This window comes from Procambarus clarkii, chromosome 59 (assembly GCF_040958095.1).
Source record: "Procambarus clarkii isolate CNS0578487 chromosome 59, FALCON_Pclarkii_2.0, whole genome shotgun sequence".
Classification (NCBI taxonomy): domain Eukaryota; kingdom Metazoa; phylum Arthropoda; class Malacostraca; order Decapoda; family Cambaridae; genus Procambarus; species Procambarus clarkii.
This window is the reverse complement of record NC_091208.1, coordinates 25,934,713-25,958,479: the sequence shown is the minus strand read 5'-3', so window position 1 is coordinate 25,958,479 and position 23,767 is coordinate 25,934,713. Positions and strand designations below refer to the sequence as shown.

Below are 23,767 nucleotides of genomic sequence, written 5' to 3'. Positions count from 1 at the left end.
CACCGTCCGCCACACACCTGTAACACGCAAAGATCGGCCTCTCCATCACGCCGGTGTTTGTGGCAGTACTCACTATGTCTAGCAACAAGACAAGATCGTCCTTACGGGCTATTCATGCCCGTGCCACCTCTTGGATGGCTTAATCTCTATCCATCCATCAATCAATCAATCAATCACAAGATCGCCACTGGACCGGAACCGACAAGTCGCCACAGCAGCACCATGAATGGTGGAGGATGGGCCAAGAAATTGATAGGTCTCCCCTTCGCCCTGGCAACAACTAGGCCCAATGTTGCCATGATGCCGGTGGCCAGTTGGCACCCTGGCACGCTTCAGGAAGGTGCAACCACTCAGTCTGGACAACATGGCAAGTTTCTTGTACAATTTATTATCAACATTGTGGCTTCACAGGAAAAATAAGAAGAGTTTACTTATATAAATAATGCACATTTAAATATTTCCCCCTAGGATAATGGTTACCAGATTGGCGAGTGATTATGTAACAAGGGAGCAACCCGAGACTTATCCAGAGACACTTCAAGATGTTACACGACCAAGGAACACATCCACTCCAAACATCTACCATCCACGGGCATCTACTCATATTCAAGACGCATCAAACACTTTACGTATCGCATACGTAAATCTGTGTATCTATGTATTTACGTATGTAGGTTAGCCTAGCATTTTAAAAGCACTGAATCACCTTCTGTGGTTGATTGTTCAATAAAACCCTGAACTATATGTTTAACACATCTCTAACCCTGTCCATAAAGAGGACAGAAGAAAGATGTATATATGCTGGTTAGCATTGTAAATGTGTGGCCACGTCTGTGGTAGGAAAAAAAAAGTCCTTGGCTGTGACTGATTCCCCATATCCTAATTTTTCTGTCATTATGTCGCAGGAGCTGTTCCCTGCTTATTTCTGCAGGGAGGGAGGTAGAGAATGCTGCATCACTCCATTTATAAATTAGTTCCCCAGCCTTACCCTGGGGGTCTTTGTGAGCCGCAGACCGGGTTCTGCCCCCCCCCCCCCTCCCCCCCCCCCCCCCCCACACTCCCTTAGCTATCTGAATTTTCCCCAACACTTGTCTTTCAGATTTTTCTCTTCCAATGGAGCTTGTGAAGTTACATCTCTCATTTCAAGTTCAAGTTCAAGTTCAAGTATGTTTATTGAGATAAGAAAGAAATACATCTCATAGGGATAGCTTAGGCTATTTCTACCCCCCTACATCTCTCATATTATACACTTGGAAGATACCGGAGAGTCAGGTCTGCCAAACATGAACAATAATGTGTCAACATACTGGAGTGAGAGATACGGTAGGAAGTGATGACCAGACCACACACCAGAAGATGAAGAAACGACCACGTTTCGGTCCGTCGTGGACCATTATCAAGTCGTATGAGTGGATAATAGTGCAGGACGGACCCAAATGTGGTAGTTTCTTCATCTTCCGGTGTGTGGTCTGGTCAACATCTTCAGCCACGTTATTGTGACCCATCGCCTGCATACGATAGAAGTGCTGAACAAACAGTGCAGTGTTAACACCACTGGTCAACAGTGGAAGCTTTCATGAGATAACTGAACAGTTGCTACTGGAGTTACCAGATCAAAGTGGCTGTGATGGCTACGTCAGTCTTCGGGCTACAAAGACCAACAGCCTCACAGACCAGTCAATCACCGGGAAAGACTGGCCACAGACCAGGCTGCAGGAGTAAATAACTCTTGATCCCTCTCTCTAGCATTGGGGTTTTTAACATTTAAATACTATTCCTCGCGCTGTTGGCCTGCTGGATGGGGTTCTGGGAGTTCTTCTACTCCCCCAGCCCGGCCCGAGGCCAGGCTTGACTTGGGACACTTACTGGTTTAGTGTGAGTGCTTGGTCATAGGGTGGACGGTGTCTCGGCTATTCATAATGACACCCAGGGAGGGAGGCTGGGAGAAGAGATATAAAGGTGTTGTGCATGGGGGGAAGAGTGGATGGGTGGGGATTGAAGGGGAGTATAAGGAAGGAGAGTGGGGTGGATGTCGGAGAAGGGGGGACGGTGGGGGGGGGGGGCGCTGATAGTATCTGTGATACATGTGAAGAACCCCCCCCCCCCCCAAACACTCGCAGCTCCCTGACAAGAGGGAGCCAGCTTAGCTTAGCTACCAACACCCACACATCGTGTCAGCAAGACGGCCAGTCCGCTTACTATCATAACTCACTACATTTCCCATTTCCAAAACTTTCCCCATCACCTGTGCCTCTCCATCCTCTCCCCACTCCCCCGGCCCCAACACAAGATAAGCAGATGGCGGTAAGAGTAATGTAGTGTTAGTGAGAGAACACCCTTGGTCCAGCGAGGGGGGTTGATCCCGCCACATTACTCAGCATTAGTGTACACGCCAGGATCACCCTCCAGTGCTCACCTCCACAACCTGTTGACACAACTGGGGCCAGATTCACGAAAGCACTTACGAACCTGTATATCTTTTCTCAATCTTTGGCGGCTTTGTTTCCAATTATTAAACAGTTAATGAGCTCCGAAGCACCAGGAGGCTGTTTATAACAATAACAGGAGGTGAATGGCAAGTTTTTATGCTTGTAAACTGTTTAATAAATGTAACCAAAGCCGTCAAAGATTGAGGAAAGATATACACGTTCGTAAGTGTTTGCGTAAGTGCTTTCGTGAATCTGGCCCCTGGTCCGCTACTCCTCCAACCTGTCTTAATAATTTGGGTGCTATCGGCCACAGCGCTACACTTCTGGTGCATTAGTGAAATTCAAATAATTTCACCCTCAAACGTCACCTGATTAATGACGTTTCTTTGGACTAATTGGTATCGGTTTGTATGTGTTAAGTGGGGTTGAGTAGGATGGAATGTATGTGGTCAGACACAGCCACTTCAAATGTGACGCTTGACACACGAGAACGGCCTGGTTGCCCAACCAATTGGTGGCAAGTGAAGCCTTTGTTATCGTCTTATTTCTCACCTGTAGTTTACCTGTTGTCGGTTTCTACAGTTCTCCTCGTCAGGTCCGGTGTCTGGTGATAAATGATGGGTCAGGCTGCTGCTGACAGTGGGCCACAAGCCCACTACAACCTGGCTCATCCGTCAACAACTTACCGTCAACCTCTTGGCACCATCCCCTTTTGTTCTGGCATTATTAAGGGGGTCTACAAATTACCCTCCCCCTTATAAGCCTTAATAAATTTATTATAGCAACTACCATAAACGGGTTTGCGCACGTAGCACAGTACTGTGTTAATTAAGACGACAAGCACAGTCCACACATCAGTGAACCACAGCTTGGCGAGGCCCGGAGCCAGCCCTAGGGGTAGCAGAGGCATGTGATAGGCAGGCGATGAGTCCCAATAACGTGGCTGAAGTATGTTGACCAGACCACACACTAGAAATTGAAGGGACGACGACGTTTCGGTCCGTCCTGGACCATTCTCAAGTCGATTCTCAAGTCGAGAATGGTCCAGGACGGACCGAAACGTCGTCGTCCCTTCAATTTCTAGTGTGTGGTCTGGTCAACATGTGATAGGCAGTCTGCACTGGCAGACTCCGGAAACATTTTGAGGATATCATCAACACAAGATTGAAGAAGGCAGCAGTGGCAATACAAGTCCCCATCTCGCAGGATGGTTGGTCATACAGGGCCATATGTTTAGTAGCCGGCATTGACAAATTTTGGGTACACTGTCATCAAGGCGATAGATGATAATTGATTTATATTTATTTTATACATAGAGGGTTTATACAGAGAAAGCTTTGGGTGAGGTTGGGCTGGGTGTTTTGATATGGGAAGTGTTGACACATACGTTCCAAATATTAAGCGCACATCTTGCCGGAAGGTTCAACCTCTTGTGAGGAACTTTATATTTATAAACTTGTTGGAGCGGCATCTGCAGCTCCCTGTTTGCTCGACGGACGGATCCGTCAGCCATATATCGCAGCTGGAATGTCTGCTATCTTATCGTTGGACACACTATAGGCCTACCACCTCCTCTGTCGCGTGGCTCACTACCACTTTGTTGGGGAAGGTTTAAACGTCTCTGTACAACAACACACTGTCATCGCATCCCTGGAAACACACACCGAAACTGTCTTTATTTTCCGCTTGTTACAACTTGTAATAAAGTTGTTACATCGTGGCTTAAGGTGTTTATGACGTATTAGAACGTTGTTACAACTTGCTATATTGGTTGTTATAACTGGTTAGGAGGTGTTAAAACTTGTTCGAACGTTGTACCAACGTCGTAGTTTCGGTGTGTGTTTGGCGGGATATATACACCCGGACCTGTGTCCGGGTCTCTCTCTCGCCCTCTCCTTGTAATGCTCTTCCAATCTCTTCTCTCCCTTCAACATCCACTTTCTTCATCTTCCCTCCCCCCCTCGCTGGTAATTTAATATTGTGAACAGGTGAAAAACTGCTAAAAATCTTCCGGAAAATAAATCCCCGATTTCAGATTTTATGAAAAATGCTGGAGGCCACTATAAGAGCCGAAATTTCTTAAAGTCTGGCACTGGGGCCAACCTTAACTGGCCCATGCGCCCCCCCCCCATCTGTATCTTGAAAAGTTGTGGTCACTGCTAAGACTCCAGCCTCGGGACACTACACACACCCACATTGCCTTGTATATATATATAGAAAGATTTGGTGGGTGGAGGTTGAAGAACCGTGAACCTCTCTATGTCAACTATACATAACACTTAGTGTTGGAAGGTGCACAGCCGCGCCCCACGCCTCAACAGGACCCCCCCCCCACACCGCGCCTCAAGAGGTCCCTCACCCGGCGCCTCGCCAGGACCCGTCATTCCCCCCCCCCCCACCTTTATCATGCCGAAATTTGCCATCGCAAATTGGCATCAGCGAGCAATAATTGAGAGCACCCAAACAGGTTCCCCTGCTGGGTCCACCGCTGCGCCCGCCCTCGCTGCCCTGTGGCGGCGGCTGCGCCCGCCCTCGCCGGCCCGTGGCGGCGGCTGCGCCCGCCCTCGCCGGCCCGTGGCGGCGGCTGCGCCCGCCCTCGCCGGCCCGTGGCGGCGGCTGCGCCCGCCCTCGCCGGCCCGTGGCGGCGGCTGCGCCCGCCCTCGCCGGCCCGTGGCGGCGGCTGCGCCCGCCCTCGCTGCCCTGTGGCGGCGGCTGCGCCCGCCCTCGCTGCCCTGTGGCGGCGGCTGCGCCCGCCCTCGCTGCCCTGTGGCGGCGGCTGCGCCCGCCCTCGCTGCCCTGTGGCGGCGGCTGCGCCCGCCCTCGCTGCCCTGTGGCGGCGGCTGCGCCCGCCCTCGCTGCCCTGTGGCGGCGGCTGCGCCCGCCCTCGCCGGCCCGTGGCGGCGGCTGCGCCCGCCCTCGCCGCCCTGTGGCGGCGGCTGCGCCCGCCCTCGCCGGCCCGTGGCGGCGGCTGCGCCCGCCCTCGCCGGCCCGTGGCGGCGGCTGCGCCCGCCCTCGCCGGCCCGTGGCGGCGGCTGCGCCCGCCCTCGCCGGCCCGTGGCGGCGGCTGCGCCCGCCCTCGCCGGCCCGTGGCGGCGGCTGCGCCCGCCCTCGCCGGCCCGTGGCGGCGGCTGCGCCCGCCCTCGCCGGCCCGTGGCGGCGGCTGCGCCCGCCCTCGCCGGCCCGTGGCGGCGGCTGCGCCCGCCCTCGCCGGCCCGTGGCGGCGTGCCCACCTGTTCTTGACGACCTGCCACAACGTACTAGGATATACGTACAATATAGCACTGGGAAAGGGGTGGGGATAAGGATTTGGGATGGGACGGGCGGGGGGGGGGGGGGGGGAGTGGTGCCCAACCGCTTGGACGGTCGGGGATTGAACACCGACCTGCATGAAGCGAGACCGTCGCTCTACCGTCCATCCCAAGTGGTTGGATAGGAATGCTTAAAATATCTTGGTCCTTCATATTTATATAAATGTTTACATGTTTTTAATTCAGCTACTTGGAACATAAAGCTGCAAGTAGCACGGACTATGGCGAGCCCGTACTGGACTAGCAAATGTTTACAGGTGTGCCTCTTCCTACTTTTCCTCGGGCCAATCTTGCACATTCTTCACATCTGTGTGTACTCCACTCAGTCAACGCACAGTGTTGAAAGTGTACACACACACACACACACACACACACACACACACACACACACACACACACACACAGGGAGGGGGCCTCGTAGCCTGGTGGATAGCGCGCAGGACTCGTAATTCTGTGGCGCGGGTTCGATTCCCGCACGAGGCAGAAACAAATGGGCAAAGTTTCTTTCACCCTAAGTGCCCCTGTTACCTAGCAGTAAATAGGTACCTGGGAGTTAGTCAGCTGTCACGGGCTGCTTCCTGGGGTGCGTGTGTGTGGTGTGGGGAAAAAAAAGTAGTTAGTAAACAGTTGATTGACAGATGAGAGGAGGGCCGAAAGAGCAAAGCTCAACCCCTGCAAAAACACAACTAGTAAACACACACACACACACACACAGACACACACACAGACACACACACACACACACACACACACACACACACACACACCACACACACACCACACACACACCACACACACACCACACACACACACACACACCACACACACACCACACACACACACACACACACACACACACACACACACACACCACACACACACCACACACACACCACACACACACCACACACACACCACACACACACACACACACACACACCACACACACACACCACACACACACACACCACACACACACACACCACACACACACACACCACACACACACCACACACACACACCACACACACACACCACACACACACACCACACACACACACCACACACACACACCACACACACACACCACACACACACACCACACACACACACACACACACACACACACCACACACCACACACCACACACACACACCACACACACACACCACACACACACACCACACACACACACACCCACACACACACACACACACACCACACACACACACACACACACACACACACACACACACACACACACACACACACCACACACACACACCACACACACACACCACACACACACACCACACACACACCACACACACACCACACACACACCACACACACACACACACCACACACACACACACACACACACACACACACACACACACACCACACACACACACACACACCACACACACCACACACACACACACCACACACACACCACACACACACACCACACACACACCACACACACACCACACACACACACACACCACACACACACACACCACACACACACCACACACACACACCACACACACACCACACACACACACACCACACACACACACACCCACACACACACACACACACACCACACACACACACACACACACACACACACACACACACACACACACACACACACACACACACACACACACACACACACACACACACACACACACACACACACACACACCACACACACACACACACACACACACACCACACACACACCACACACACACACACACACCACACACACACACACACACACACACACACCACACACACACACACACACACACACACACACACACACACACAGCATGACGGGAATACTTGGATACCCAACAATGTCCAACGGAGCAGCACCATTAGGCCTAATTTGTTAGGGATTGGCCAGCACCCCGCCCAAGAGGAAAGTGCCCCAAGTACAGGACAAAGCTTCAACATTGTCATTCTAAATTCATGGGAATGAGCGCGGCGCCTCCACGCGGGAGGAATGTTAACAAAAAGGGAGGTGGTGGTGGTGGTGAATTATCCCCACACACAAGAGTACCTCATTCAGTATTCCTGGGCTGATGCCCCGTGTCGCAGCCCCGCCCAACACCACCCCCTCCCCGGCTGGGGTGGGGGTGTGGGGGGGGATGGGGAGGGCTGGACGGGGCAGGCGTTGTAGAGGGATTGGTGGCGTCTGCCCCCCCCCCCATTACCTTCCCACTTCGGTAATTCGGTTATTTTACCAATCAAACCTCGTAATATCTTTCCTCCTTAATATCTCTACCTATTATTATCCTGGACTACCTACCTACCTGTTGTGGGTTCCGGGGATCAATGTCCCCGCGGCCCGGGTCCAATCCAGGCCTCCTCGTTGCTGGACTGGTCAACCAGGCTGTTGGACGCGGCTGCTCGCAGCCTGACGTATGAACGGCACCGCTCCTGTGCCGGGTAAGTCCACTACGGGCTCACCATAGCCCGTGCTACTTGGAACTTGTTCCGAGTAACTGATTCTATATCAACCACCACAGCCTGGTTGATCAGGTATCCCTTGAAGGTGTTATGAAGTTCTCTCCAGAACATCAGTGACAGGCCGGCCAGTTATGCCCCTTGTGTAGCGGGAGAGTATTGAACAGTCTCGGGCCTTTGATGTTGGAAGAGTTCTCTCTCAGCGTACCTATTGCACCTCCCCCTTCCCAGATCCCTCCAGCCAGTTCTCATTAGTCTATCCATAGGACAGACCCGCCTCGTGCTATCCTCCCATACCCTTAGGCAGCTCAATCGCAAGATAATCAGCTACGAACCTCCTGAGAATTGTCTGCCCAAAATGTTTCGGTTCACTTAACCCCCAACCCCCCTTAAGTGGATTAAGGTCCACTTAATCTCCCGCTTGGCTAAGACGCTTATTCTCTATTAATTAGTGGACTAACCCCCAAACCTGCGCTGTCTTCAAGATTCTTCCCTTGCCCGCGTCCCTATCTTATCTCCTCCCAGGAAAACCTGTCTCATTTTCAACCCCAAAAAGTTCCCAGACAACAACACCGAGTTTGACTATTGATGCTATCAAAGAAGTTCATAGAGGAGGAAGTTCTGCCACAACTGAAGTTTCTCATGATTTAACCGTGAAGTTCTTGCTCCCTTTGAGTGTTTGGGGAGGAGGCGCCTGGTGGTGGTTAAGGGGTAGTGGGGGTTGGGTGGTGGTGAAGGGGTAGTGGGGGTTGGGTGGTGGTGAAGGGGTAGTGGGGGTTGGGTGGTGGTGAAGGGGTAGTGGGGGGTGGTGGTGGTGAAGGGGTAGTGGGGGGGTAGTGGGGGGTGGTGGGGGTGAAGGGGGTGGTGGTGAAGGTGGTGGTGAAGGGGGTAGTGGGAGGTGGTGGTGGTGAAGGGGGTAGTGGTGATAGTGGCGGCAATAACTAAGGAAGGTACCGCCTCTGCCCCAGGCAATGGCTGCCTGTGTTTACGGGAGAGTTAATGAGTGGGGGAGCGTGGGAGCTCCCAGGGGGTCAAGGCAGGTCCTGCTAACCCCCCCCCCCCACACACACACACTGCCAGACACACACAGGTGCGTAAGGAACTTCTCCTTCAGTCTGCTGGTGTTTAGCACCAGGAATCAATTCGAGGAGGAAGATTTACTAACAAGCTTCTTCGATATTTATACAAATTAGATATTGTGTGTTAAGACCCATAGTTGGACCAGACTCCTGACAGCTGGGAGCCCAAGCTGTCCATATACACACTACGAGGCAAGTGTGTAAGGGACCGACCACCGCTACACACCTAGTGGTGGGTGGTGGCTGAGTGGACAGCGCTTTAGACGTGTGGATCTAGGGATCGGGGGTTCGATCCCCCGGCACCGCCGGAAAAATAAATGGGCAGAGTTTGCGTCACCCTGATGCCCCTGTTACCTAGCAGTAAATAGGTACATGGGAGTTAGACAGCTGTTACGGGCTGCTTCCTGGGTGTGGGAAAAAAAAAAAAAGTTGATTGACAGTTGAGAGGCGGGCCGAAAAAGCAGAGCTCAACCCCCGCAAGCACAACTAGGTGAATACACGTAAATGAAAAGACGAGGAACGAGAACCCAGAAATTAGATGATTAGTGTTATTACCAATCCTTACCAATTACCTTACCTGAAGGTATCAGTATGATAGTGACAGCATCCAAGGCCTAAAGTGATCCATATCCACAACAAGAGAAAGTCAACAAAAGCTTACTTAAAAACCTTACTTTACGCAGTAAAACATCTAAACTATTGGGACCGACTAAAGAGCCTAAATCTGTATTCTCTTGAGCGCAGGCGGGAGAGATACATAATAATTTACACGTGGAAAATATTAGAGGGGCTGGTCCCAAACCTGCACACAGAAATAACATCACATGAGACCAGAAGGCATGGCAGGATGTGCAGAATACCCCCGTTGAAGAGCAGAGGTGCAACAGGTACTCTGAGAGAGAACTATCAACATCAGAGGCCCGAGACTGTTCAACACACTTCCACTACACATAAGGGGCATAACTGGCCGACCCCTCGCAGTGTTCAAGAGAGAACTATCAACACCAGAGGCCCGAGACTGTTCAACACGCTTCCACTACACATAAGGGGCATAACTGGCCGACCCCTCGCAGTGTTCAAGAGAGAACTATCAACATCAGAGGCCCGAGACTGTTCAACACGCTTCCACTACACATAAGGGGCATAACTGGCCGACCCCTCGCAGTGTTCAAGAGAGAACTATCAACACCAGAGGCCCGAGACTGTTCAACACACTTCCACTACACATAAGGGACATAACTGGCCGACCCCTCGCAGTGTTCAAGAGAGAACTATCAACACCAGAGGCCCGAGACTGTTCAACACGCTTCCACTATACTAGGCTATACTAGGCCTAGGAATATTTATGTTTCTTTAGCTTAATTTTTTTCAGACTATACAGAAAACAGTACAAAATTCTACTATCAAATTCCTTAGTACGTCAATATTTGTACTATAGTGCACATAGTTACAAAACCAACTATCTAAACAGTAGGATGGCTTGAAGCAGGCTACTACAGTACAGTACTAGTACAGATCAAACAAGAAAAAGAGAGAGAGAGAGAGAGAGAGAGAGAGAGAGAGAGAGAGAGAGAGAGAGAGAGAGAGAGAGAGAGAGAGAGAGAGAGAGAGAGAGAGAGAGAGAGAGAGAGAGAGACAGAGAGAGAGAGAGAGAGAGAGAGAGAGAGAGAGAGAGAGAGACAGAGAGAGAGACAGAGAGAGAGACAGAGAGAGAGACAGAGAGAGAGACAGAGAGAGAGACAGAGAGAGAGACAGAGAGAGAGACAGAGAGAGAGACAGAGACAGAGACAGAGACAGAGAGAGAGACAGAGAGAGAGACAGAGAGAGAGACAGAGAGAGAGACAGAGAGAGAGACAGAGACAGAGACAGAGAGAGAGACAGAGAGAGAGACAGAGAGAGAGACAGAGACAGAGACAGAGACAGAGAGAGAGACAGAGACAGAGAGAGAGGAATGTATTATAATAATAATAATAATAATAATAATAATAATAATAATAATAATACAAATACACAGTAAAATCACACTGACGTGATGTATCAAGATCAAATCAGCGAGAGCTGAGATATCAGACTGAAGAGCGGTTACGAAGTGTCTCTCACAAGGGCTGGCGCTGGGATCCAACTTTTGCTTTTATATAATATTCCTGAACTTCCTGACAAAGAAAATTGGCTTAACTATATTAGGATGAATAAGAAAGTCAATGTCCACTCGGTGCGGTCTCTAATTGGACCTCCTTACCTGACCTTGAGGTTACCTTGAGGTGCTTCCGGGGCTTAGTGTCCCCGCGGCCCGGTCGTCGACCAGGCCTCCTGGTTGATGGTTTTGTCTGCTAGGCTTACACACGCAAGAAGCTCTTTGACGCATGAGTCAAAGAGGTACTCTCTGGACGTATCGGGTACTCTTTGGACGTATTTGGACGTATTAGGTACTCTTTGGACGTATTTGGACGTATTGGGTACTCTTTGGACGTATTTGGACGTATTGGGTACTCTTTGGACGTATTGGGTACTCTTTGGACGTATTTGGACATATTGGGTACTCTTTGGACGTATTGGGTACTCTTTGGACGTATTTGGACGTATTAGGTACTCTTTGGACGTATTTATTATGTCCCCCACCGTTTATTTATACCCCGAAAGAGGTTCTGAAAAATCTTGGGCCCTTATTGCTTCAGAAATGTCTCCTTAAAAACTTATCTGTCTCCTTAAGTATTTATTTCTTTTAAGGAATTATTTCTGCGTGCAGATTAGGAGTCAGTTACTTCAATATTTTCCAGTGGTAAAGTATAATGTACCTCACTCGCGTACATTCTTAAAGGTGACCTTACAAAAGGTTCATTCTAAAAGGTGGAGATTAAGCCATATTAAATATTTAGGAGTTTTATTAGTAGATTCATAAGTAAAAGTCCTGTAGGTCAGCAACTTCTCCAGCTTTGAATAACCAAGGAAAGGCTGTTTACCTGTCTTGCTTGTGATAGCAAGATGAACTTGCTTGTGATAGCAAAGCAAACTTGCTTGTGATAGCAAGATGAACTTGCTTGTGATAGCAAGATGAACTTGCTTGTGATAGCAAGATGAACTTGCTTGTGATAGCAAGATGAACTTGCTTGTGATAGCAAGATGAACTTGCTTGTGATAGCAAGATGAACTTGCTTGTGATAGCAAGATGAACTTGCTTGTGATAGCAAAGCAAACCTGCTTGTGATAGCTAGATGTGATAAGGCTGTTTGTGAGCACATATTTCCCACCCCTGAGAGCACCAGTGTCTTAAACAGGTGTAGAACCCACCACTGGTCCTACACCCAGGAAGTGACACAGGAAGGTACCCACCACTGGTCCTACACCCAGCAGTACACAACACACAGGAAGGTACCCACCACTAGCCCTACACCCAGCAGTACACAACACAGGAAGGTGCCCACCACTGGTCCTACACCCAGCAGTACACAACACACAGGAAGGTACCCACCACTGGTCCTACACCCAGCAGTATACAACACAGGAAGGTGCCCACCACTGATCCTACACCCAGCAGTACACAACACACAGGAAGGTACCCACCACTGGTCCTACACCCAGCAGTACACAACACAGGAAGGTGCCCACCACTGGTTCTACACCCAGCAGTACACAACACACAGGAAGGTACCCACCACTGGTCCTACACCCAGCAGTACACAAGACACAGGAAGGTACCCACCACTGGTCCTACACCCAGCAGTACACAACACATGAAGGTACCCACCACTGGTCCTACACCCAGCAGTACACAACACAGGAAGGTACCCACCACTGGTCCTACACCCAGCAGTACACAACACAGGAATGTACCCACCACTGGCCCTACACAAATCCTTACCAACCATCATTCAGTGTAAGTTTAAGGCTCTCGCAAGTCGAACCTGGCCTCGGGCCGGGCTTGGGGAGTAGAACTCCCAGAACCCCATCAACCAGGTATCAACCAGGTGTAAAAATATCAACACTCACCTCACTCAGGCACCAGCAGACTCTGCTCACCTGGGAAGAAAAATTGGAAAACATTATGTATATAATGAACATTAAATAAATGTATATATAATATACATGATGTATTGAAAGTTAAAACTCCTCCTACGTGCTACAAGATCCCTCCCTCCACAACCCGTTCTCGCACTTTCTTACAGTCTAATTCACAATAAATTAGTATGTCACATATGCACTTATTTAATAAGTCAATATTGACTATACGAAAGTGCGAGAACAGGTTGCGCTCCAACTTCCAACCGACAATGTTGACGTTTTGTAATATTAATTTTGTAAAGGACAGGAAAAAATATATTCAAGAAACAGACCTAAACGTTCCTTGGCATATTATAGCACACATGAACACTAAAAAAATTAGGCCTAAGCGTATACAAGGCCTATGATTGCTTATTTAGGCCTAGGACGGGTTAAGTGCGTTAGTTACTGCTTTGTTTCTTTAGCATGTTGTTTGTAATAATAAAGGTGTACAAAAGGAACATGACTGGATCCAACAGTCCATTTGTGTACGTTTGACGAAATAATTGATATATATGAGTACTATAATTTCTAAAGGATAGTACTATAATTTAGTACTATAATAGTAGTATAATAAATACTATAATTTCTGGAGGATAGGTTAATTATAACTCACATTATATTTCACCATTGTGATGGGTAGACCCGGTGAACATATATCATAACCCCCCCCCCCAAAAAAAAAGAGGTTGTGGGGGTATTGTCAAGGAGCCGAAGCTCAACCCCCGTAGCACAACTAGGCTTGTACACCACGTTGGTGGGGTTCTGTACACTCACCAGATACCTGGTTGATGGGGTTCTGGGAGTTCTAATCCCCAGAACGCGGCCAGGCTTGACTTGTGAGAGTTTGGTCCACCAGGCATGTTGATTGGAGCGGCCCGCAGGTTCACATATCCATCACAGCCTGGTTGGTCCGGCACTCCTTGGAGGAAACACCCTGAAGGAAAAGCCACTTGTATCCACCAGTGCTCAGCACCCACTTGCGGAACCAGTACATCTTTCCTTCATCATGGCGGCAGTGTTTACATTCACTAAGCAATTCACGAGCTCCAAAGCACTACGAGGCTGTTTATATCTCTAATAACCTCGGGTTGTTAAGCTGTGAAGCTCGTTAACTGTGTAACAAAAAGTAAACAAAGCCGCCATGATTAAGGAGAGATATGCTTGTCTCGTAAGTTGTGGTGTAACTGCTTCATGAATCCTGGCGGCCCCAGGTGTCTTAGGCTTGTCTTAATTAGCCCCGTCTACTCACCTGAGGACACCGTCAGACAGCTTCATTAGCCTCAGCGGCGACTGATTGTCCTCCCTTTCCCGAAGACAGCTACGATCACGTCCCAGATAATCTACTTATCACCTGTCACAAAAATCACTAAGTATTTTGCGAGTTGACAAATTAGATCCAGAATCGCAGCGGGTCTACCTATCAATCATCATCATCTCAGCATCGCTCATCTTTCGCCATCAGGAGCTCCTTTATACAAGCAGCAACACCAGTCCTGAGTGCTTCAACGGAGGACCCGTGCGTACGGCTGAGTCTCTTGACCATAAGAGTGCAAGTGGTTGGACTGAGAGGCCAGAGTCCGGACTCAGAGGGAAGGGGGGGGCGCGCCAGAGCCCGGACTCAGACGGGGGGGGGGCCCAGAGCCCGGACTCAGACTGGGGGGAGAGGCCTAGAGCCCGGACTCAGAGGGGGGGGAGGGGCGCCAGAGCCCGGACTCGGAGGGGGGGGGGCGCCAGAGCCCGGACTCAGACGGGGGGGGCCTAGAGCCCGGACTCAGAGGGGGGGGAGGGGCGCCAGAGCCCGGACTCGGAGGGGGGGGGGCGCCAGAGCCCGGACTCGGACGGGGGGGCCCCTAGAGCCCGGACTCAGACGGGGGGGGGCCTAGAGCCCGGACCCAGACGGGATGGGGGGGCGCGCCAGAGTCCACATAATGTCACAATACCTCACGCAGTTCACCTGTCACTACACCATTTGATTAACCACGACATGTCACATGTCGTCTGTCTTCCACTGGCTGTGACAGGTCACGTGACTGAAGTGACAATCCTCAGAGTGTAAGATGAAACAAAAGTGACCCTCGAAGACGTGCCCGAGAGGCACGAAGTAACCCTAAAAGGGAAGAAAAGAGTGATGAAGGCTACAAACTCATCACAAATGTCACTCCATCTTGCCCTACTGAGAAAGATTATTCCCCCTAGGCTAAACCTGTCTTGTTCCCCGCCGCGGGCTGAGTCAGCCTCTTGAACAGTCATGTTGATAACACAGCAGTGAACGAACGAACGAACAAACAAACAAACGAACGAACGAACGAACGAACGAAGACAGACAGACAGACAGACAGACAGACAGACAGACAGACAGACAGACAGACAGACAGAGAGAGAGAGAGAGAGAGAGAGAGAGAGAGAGAGAGAGAGAGAGAGACAGAGACAGAGACAGAGACAGAGACAGAGACAGAGACAGAGAGAGAGAGAGAGAGAGAGAGACAGAGAGAGACAGAGAGAGATAGACAGAGAGAGATAGACAGAGAGGCACAGAGAGAGAGACAGACAGAGACACAGAGAGAGAGAGAGAGACACAGACAGAGAGAGAGAGGCACAGAGAGAGAGACAGACAGAGAGAGACACAGAGAGAGAGAGGCACAGAGAGAGAGACAGACAGAGACACAGAGAGAGAGAGAGAGACACAGACAGAGAGAGAGAGGCACAGAGAGAGAGACAGACAGAGAGAGACACAGAGAGAGAGAGAGACACACAGACAGAGAGAGAGACAGAGAGAGACACAGACAGAGAGAGGCAGACAGAGAGAGACACACAGACAGAGAGAGAGACAGGCAGAGAGAGAGACACACAGACAGAGAGAGACACAGACAGAGAGACACAGACAGAGAGACACAGACAGAGAGACAGACAGAGAGAGGGGGGGGGGGGACAGGAGAAGAGAGAGAGGGGAAGAGAACTATGAGGGGAAAACGCCAAGCCATTAGGACTATATAACACTGGGAAGGGGGCAGGATAAGACTTAGGAACGGAACGGAGGGGAAGGAATGGTGCCCAACCACTTGGACGGTCGGGAATTGAACGCCGACCAGTATGAAGCGTGACTGTCGCTCTACCGTCTACCCCAAGTGGTTGGGTGAGAAAAGATGAGAGAAGGAGAGAGAAAAAACAGGAGAAGGGAGAGAAGAGAGAAAAGCAAGAGAGGATATAGAGGAGAATAAGAGAAGAGTGAGAAGAAAAGCGAAAAGAGAGAAAAGGAGAGAGAAAAGAGGAGAGAGGAGAGAAAATAGAGAAAAAAGTGCAGGCGGGAGAGATGTATGATCTACATTAGGAAAGACTAGAGGGACTGATTTCAAATTTTCACCCTAACATACTTAGTTGTTGCATGAGAAGACATGGCAGAATGGACCAAATAGCCATTTAACAGCACGGGAAGAACAGGTACTGTAAGCATCCCGTTCTTAGACCAAGTCCATTCCATTCAGCGGTCGACCCCAACGACGTATTCATCAATTTTAGCATGCCGTGTGTTAGAATTGATTTGTTCTCATATATAAATTAATATTATACATAAAAATTTTATGCATCGTTAGGCGTAGGTTAGGTTAGGTGTTTAAGTTCTGTTGGCGATGATTTGTATTTGTAGTACGTGGGAGAAGCATTTACAGGGTTGTGGTTCGAACACAAGTCGTGAGTGAAGCACTTCACCAACAGACCCTAAACACCTAACCTAACCAGTGTCTAAATATGCACAATATAAAATAATAACTCATCTTTGAAAAAATTTCTATTCAGAATGAACAGAATGTTAAAACTGATGAATGCATCTTTGGGGTCGACCGCTGGATGGAATGGACTTTGAGAACGGGTTGCGGACTATGTATAACGGTTATTAGCAGTATGAATGTTACGGGCTATTCAAGCCCGTGCCACCTCTTGGGTGGCTTAATCTCAATCAATCAATCAATCAATCACTTTGAACGACCAGACGACATAGTCAGCGACCGGCCCACGGGGAAACGTTGATCCCCGGAACCACTTCAATGTAGACTTAAGGTAGGTAACCTCATATATATAAGATATAAGGGCGTTAATTAAGGTAGTTACACCCCCTGCATGTCTTAGAGCCCCGCTAACACAGTGCATGACTCTCCCCGCAGGTTCAAGTCTGTAACATTAAACATTCAGCTGGGAATCTGGTCAGTGCATGGAAGCGCGCGTACCGCCCCTGGGTCACGGCGCTCTAAGCCTTCCACTCACCCTCCCAGAGTGTTCCGTCTACATGTCCCCAGGGCACGGGCAATGTGCATGGCACTAATATGCCTCCTGCAGGTGAGTGAGTGAGTGTAAACGAGTGAGTGTGAACGAGTGAGTGAGTGTGAACGAGTGAGTGAGTGTGAACGAGCGAGCATACTAACACACCCTCCCATACTGTACACTCATGTAGGGTGTGTGTCCAGCATACTCCCGTGAAGCGGCTCGCTCGCGAGACAAGAGGTGTCATCGACTTGAGAATGGTCCAGGACGGACCGAAACGTCGTCGTCCCTTCAACTTCTAGTGTGTGGTCTGGTCAACATACTTCAGCCACGTTATTGTGACTCATCGCCTGCAAGAGGTGTCCACTACCCACGTCTGGCGTCCCCCCTCCCCTCGTGTCCTCAGGCATCCCGCACTCGTCTCACGCTCAGTCTCGTGACGCACCATGTCCACCCCCCCCACCCTGGATCCCGTGTCCCGCGCGGACGTGTCCACCCCCCCACCCTGGATCCCGTGTCCCGCGCGGACGTGTCCACCAAGCGTCCGCAGCACGAGACACGGACTCAAGAACTTGCGAGTGACTGTGCATGTGCAGAGGAGCGAAGAGTCGTCACCGCGGCCGCTGGAGAGGAACACCGGCACGCCACCCCGCGGCCCTTCCTCTACTGTTGCAGACTTCACTGCTCAGGTTGCCTTTCACACCTCGTCACTGCAACAGGCAACTAAATCATCTTTAAAAAGCGCAAAAAGCTCTTTAAAAAGCGCTAAAAGCTCTTTCAAAAGCGCTAAAAGCTCTTTAAAAAGCGCTAAAAGCAGTTTAAACAGCACTAAATCACCTTCTGTGGTTGATTGTTCAAGAAATCACTGAACTATATGTTTAACATCTCTCACCCTGTCCATGGAGGACAGGATAAAATGTGTATATGTTGGTTAGCACTGTAAATGTCTGGCCACGTCTGTGGTAGGAAATAATAATAATAAAAGACAGTCACCAGGAGCACTATACAACAGTCACCAGGAGCACCATACAACAGTCACCTGGAGCACTATACAACAGTCACCTGGAGCACTATACAACAGTCACCAGGAGCATCATACAACAGTCACCAGGAGCACCATACAACAGTCACCAGGAGCACCATACAACAGTCACCAGGAGCACCATACAACAGTCACCTGGAGCACCATACAACAGTCACCAGGAGCACCATACAACAGTCACCAGGAGCACCATACAACAGTCACCAGGAGCACCATACAACAGTCACCAGGAGCACCATACAACAGTCACCAGGAGCACCATACAACAGTCACCTGGAGCACCATACAACAGTCACCTGGAGCACTATACAACAGTCACCAGGAGCACCATACAACAGTCACCAGGAGCACCATACAACAGTCACCTGGAGCACCATACAACAGTCACCAGGAGCACCATACAACAGTCACCAGGAGCACCATACAACAGTCACCTGGAGCACCATACAACAGTCACCTGGAGCACTATACAACAGTCACCAGGAGCACCATACAACAGTCACCTGGAGCACCATACAACAGTCACCTGGAGCACTATACAACAGTCACCTGGAGCACCATACAACAGTCACCAGGAGCACCATACAACAGTCACCAGGAGCACCATACAACAGTCACCAGGAGCACCATACAACAGTCACCTGGAGCACCATACAAGTCACCAGGAGCACCATACAACAGTCACCAGGAGCACCATACAACAGTCACCTGGAGCACCATACAACAGTCACCTGGAGCACCATACAACAGTCACCAGGAGCACCATACAACAGTCACCAGGAGCACCATACAACAGTCACCAGGAGCACCATACAACAGTCACTAGGAGCACCATACAACAGTCACCAGGAGCACCATACAACAGTCACCAGGAGCACCATACAACAGTCACCTGGAGCACCATACAACAGTCACCAGGAGCACCATACAACAGTCACCTGGAGCACTATACAACAGTCACCAGGAGCACCATACAACAGTCACCAGGAGCACCATACAACAGTCACCTGGAGCACTATACAACAGTCACCAGGAGCACCATACAACAGTCACCAGGAGCACCATACAACAGTCACCAGGAGCACCATACAACAGTCACCAGGAGCACCATACAACAGTCACCAGGAGCACTATACAACAGTCACCAGGAGCACCATACAAGTCACCTGGAGCACCATACAACAGTCACCTGGAGCACCTTACAACAGTCACCTGGAGCACCATACAACAGTCACCTGGAGCACCATACAAGAGTCACCTGGAGCACCATACAACAGTCACCAGGAGCACCATACAACAGTCACCTGGAGCACCATACAACAGTCACCAGGAGCACCATACAACAGTCACCAGGAGCACCATACAACAGTCACCTGGAGCACCATACAACAGTCACCTGGAGCACCTTACAACAGTCACCTGGAGCACCATACAACAGTCACCAGGAGCACCATACAACAGTCACCTGGAGCACCATACAACAGTCACCAGGAGCACCATACAACAGTCACCAGGAGCACCATACAACAGTCACCTGGAGCACCATACAACAGTCACCAGGAGCACCATACAACAGTCACCAGGAGCACCATACAACAGTCACCTGGAGCACCATACAACAGTCACCAGGAGCACCGTACAACAGTCACCAGGAGCACCATACAACAGTCACCTGGAGCACCGTACAACAGTCACCAGGAGCACCATACAACAGTCACCTGGAGCACCGTACAACAGTCACCAGGAGCACCATACAACAGTCACCTGGAGCACCATACAACAGTCACCTGGAGCACCTTACAACAGTCACCAGGAGCACCATACAACAGTCACCTGGAGCACCTTACAACAGTCACCAGGAGCACCATACAACAGTCACCTGGAGCACCATACAACAGTCACCAGGAGCACCATACAACAGTCACCTGGAGCACCATACAACAGTCACCTGGAGCACCATACAACAGTCACCTGGAGCACCATACAACAGTCACCAGGAGCACCATACAACAGTCACCTGGAGCACCATACAACAGTCACCAGGAGCACCATACAACAGTCACCTGGAGCACCATACAACAGTCACCAGGAGCACCATACAACAGTCACCTGGAGCACCATACAACAGTCACCAGGAGCACCATACAACAGTCACCTGGAGCACCATATAACAGTCACCAGGAGCACCATACAACAGTCACCTGGAGCACCACACAACAGTCACCTGGAGCACCATACAACAGTCACCTGGAGCACCATACAACAGTCACCAGGAGCACCATACAACAGTCACCTGGAGCACCATACAACAGTCACCAGGAGCACCATACAACAGTCACCAGGAGCACCATACAACAGTCACCTGGAGCACCATACAACAGTCACCTGGAGCACCATACAACAGTCACCAGGAGCACCATACAACAGTCACCAGGAGCACCATACAACAGTCACCTGGAGCACCATACAACAGTCACATGGAGCACTATACAACAGTCACCAGGAGCACCATACAACAGTCACCAGGAGCACCATACAACAGTCACCTGGAGCACCATACAACAGTCACCAGGAGCACCATACAACAGTCACCAGGAGCACCATACAACAGTCACCTGGAGCACCATACAACAGTCACCTGGAGCACTATACAACAGTCACCAGGAGCACCATACAACAGTCACCTGGAGCACCATACAACAGTCACCTGGAGCACCATACAACAGTCACCTGGAGCACCATACAACAGTCACCAGGAGCACCATACAACAGTCACCAGGAGCACCATACAACAGTCACCAGGAGCACCATACAACAGTCACCTGGAGCACCATACAAGTCACCAGGAGCACCATACAACAGTCACCAGGAGCACCATACAACAGTCACCTGGAGCACCATACAACAGTCACCTGGAGCACTATACAACAGTCACCAGGAGCACCATACAACAGTCACCAGGAGCACCATACAACAGTCACCAGGAGCACCATACAACAGTCACTAGGAGCACCATACAACAGTCACCAGGAGCACCATACAACAGTCACCAGGAGCACCATACAACAGTCACCTGGAGCACCATACAACAGTCACCAGGAGCACCATACAACAGTCACCAGGAGCACCATACAACAGTCACCTGGAGCACCATACAACAGTCACCAGGAGCACCATACAACAGTCACCAGGAGCACCATACAACAGTCACCTGGAGCACCATACAACAGTCACCTGGAGCACTATACAACAGTCACCAGGAGCACCATACAACAGTCACCTGGAGCACCATACAACAGTCACCTGGAGCACCATACAACAGTCACCTGGAGCACCATACAACAGTCACCAGGAGCACCATACAACAGTCACCAGGAGCACCATACAACAGTCACCAGGAGCACCATACAACAGTCACCTGGAGCACCATACAAGTCACCAGGAGCACCATACAACAGTCACCAGGAGCACCATACAACAGTCACCTGGAGCACCATACAACAGTCACCTGGAGCACTATACAACAGTCACCAGGAGCACCATACAACAGTCACCAGGAGCACCATACAACAGTCACCAGGAGCACCATACAACAGTCACTAGGAGCACCATACAACAGTCACCAGGAGCACCATACAACAGTCACCAGGAGCACCATACAACAGTCACCTGGAGCACCATACAACAGTCACCAGGAGCACCATACAACAGTCACCAGGAGCACCATACAACAGTCACCTGGAGCACTATACAACAGTCACCAGGAGCACCATACAACAGTCACCAGGAGCACCATACAACAGTCACCAGGAGCACCATACAACAGTCACCAGGAGCACCATACAACAGTCACCAGGAGCACCATACAACAGTCACCAGGAGCACTATACAACAGTCACCAGGAGCACCATACAAGTCACCTGGAGCACCTTACAACAGTCACCTGGAGCACCATACAACAGTCACCTGGAGCACCATACAAGAGTCACCTGGAGCACCATACAACAGTCACCAGGAGCACCATACAACAGTCACCTGGAGCACCATACAACAGTCACCAGGAGCACCATACAACAGTCACCAGGAGCACCATACAACAGTCACCTGGAGCACCATACAACAGTCACCTGGAGCACCTTACAACAGTCACCTGGAGCACCATACAACAGTCACCAGGAGCACCATACAACAGTCACCTGGAGCACCATACAACAGTCACCAGGAGCACCATACAACAGTCACCAGGAGCACCATACAACAGTCACCTGGAGCACCATACAACAGTCACCAGCAGCACCATACAACAGTCACCAGGAGCACCATACAACAGTCACCTGGAGCACCATACAACAGTCACCAGGAGCACCGTACAACAGTCACCAGGAGCACCATACAACAGTCACCTGGAGCACCGTACAACAGTCACCAGGAGCACCATACAACAGTCACCTGGAGCACCGTACAACAGTCACCAGGAGCACCATACAACAGTCACCTGGAGCACCATACAACAGTCACCTGGAGCACCTTACAACAGTCACCAGGAGCACCATACAACAGTCACCTGGAGCACCTTACAACAGTCACCAGGAGCACCATACAACAGTCACCTGGAGCACCATACAACAGTCACCAGGAGCACCATACAACAGTCACCTGGAGCACCATACAACAGTCACCTGGAGCACCATACAACAGTCACCTGGAGCACCATACAACAGTCACCAGGAGCACCATACAACAGTCACCTGGAGCACCATACAACAGTCACCTGGAGCACCATACAACAGTCACCTGGAGCACCATACAACAGTCACCAGGAGCACCATACAACAGTCACCTGGAGCACCATACAACAGTCACCAGGAGCACCATACAACAGTCACCTGGAGCACCATATAACAGTCACCAGGAGCACCATACAACAGTCACCTGGAGCACCACACAACAGTCACCTGGAGCACCATACAACAGTCACCTGGAGCACCATACAACAGTCACCAGGAGCACCATACAACAGTCACCTGGAGCACCATACAACAGTCACCAGGAGCACCATACAACAGTCACCTGGAGCACCACACAACAGTCACCTGGAGCACCACACAACAGTCACCTGGAGCACCA

At 50.7% G+C, this 23,767-nt stretch overlaps 1 protein-coding gene and 1 long non-coding RNA gene across 2 annotated transcripts in view; one reads left to right on the top strand and one right to left on the bottom strand.

The window, feature by feature from the left end:
- Positions 1 to 23,767, bottom strand: part of LOC138353697 (uncharacterized) — a 932,825-nt gene that overhangs the window by 811,564 nt on the left and 97,494 nt on the right. The window lies entirely within an intron of this gene.
- Positions 11,087 to 16,033, top strand: LOC138353645 (U1 small nuclear ribonucleoprotein 70 kDa-like; the record flags this gene model as incomplete). The annotated part of the gene is made up of 2 exons (XM_069306829.1): positions 11,087 to 11,179; positions 15,980 to 16,033. Coding segments are annotated over 2 exons (147 nt in total), but the record flags the coding sequence as incomplete, so codon positions are not given.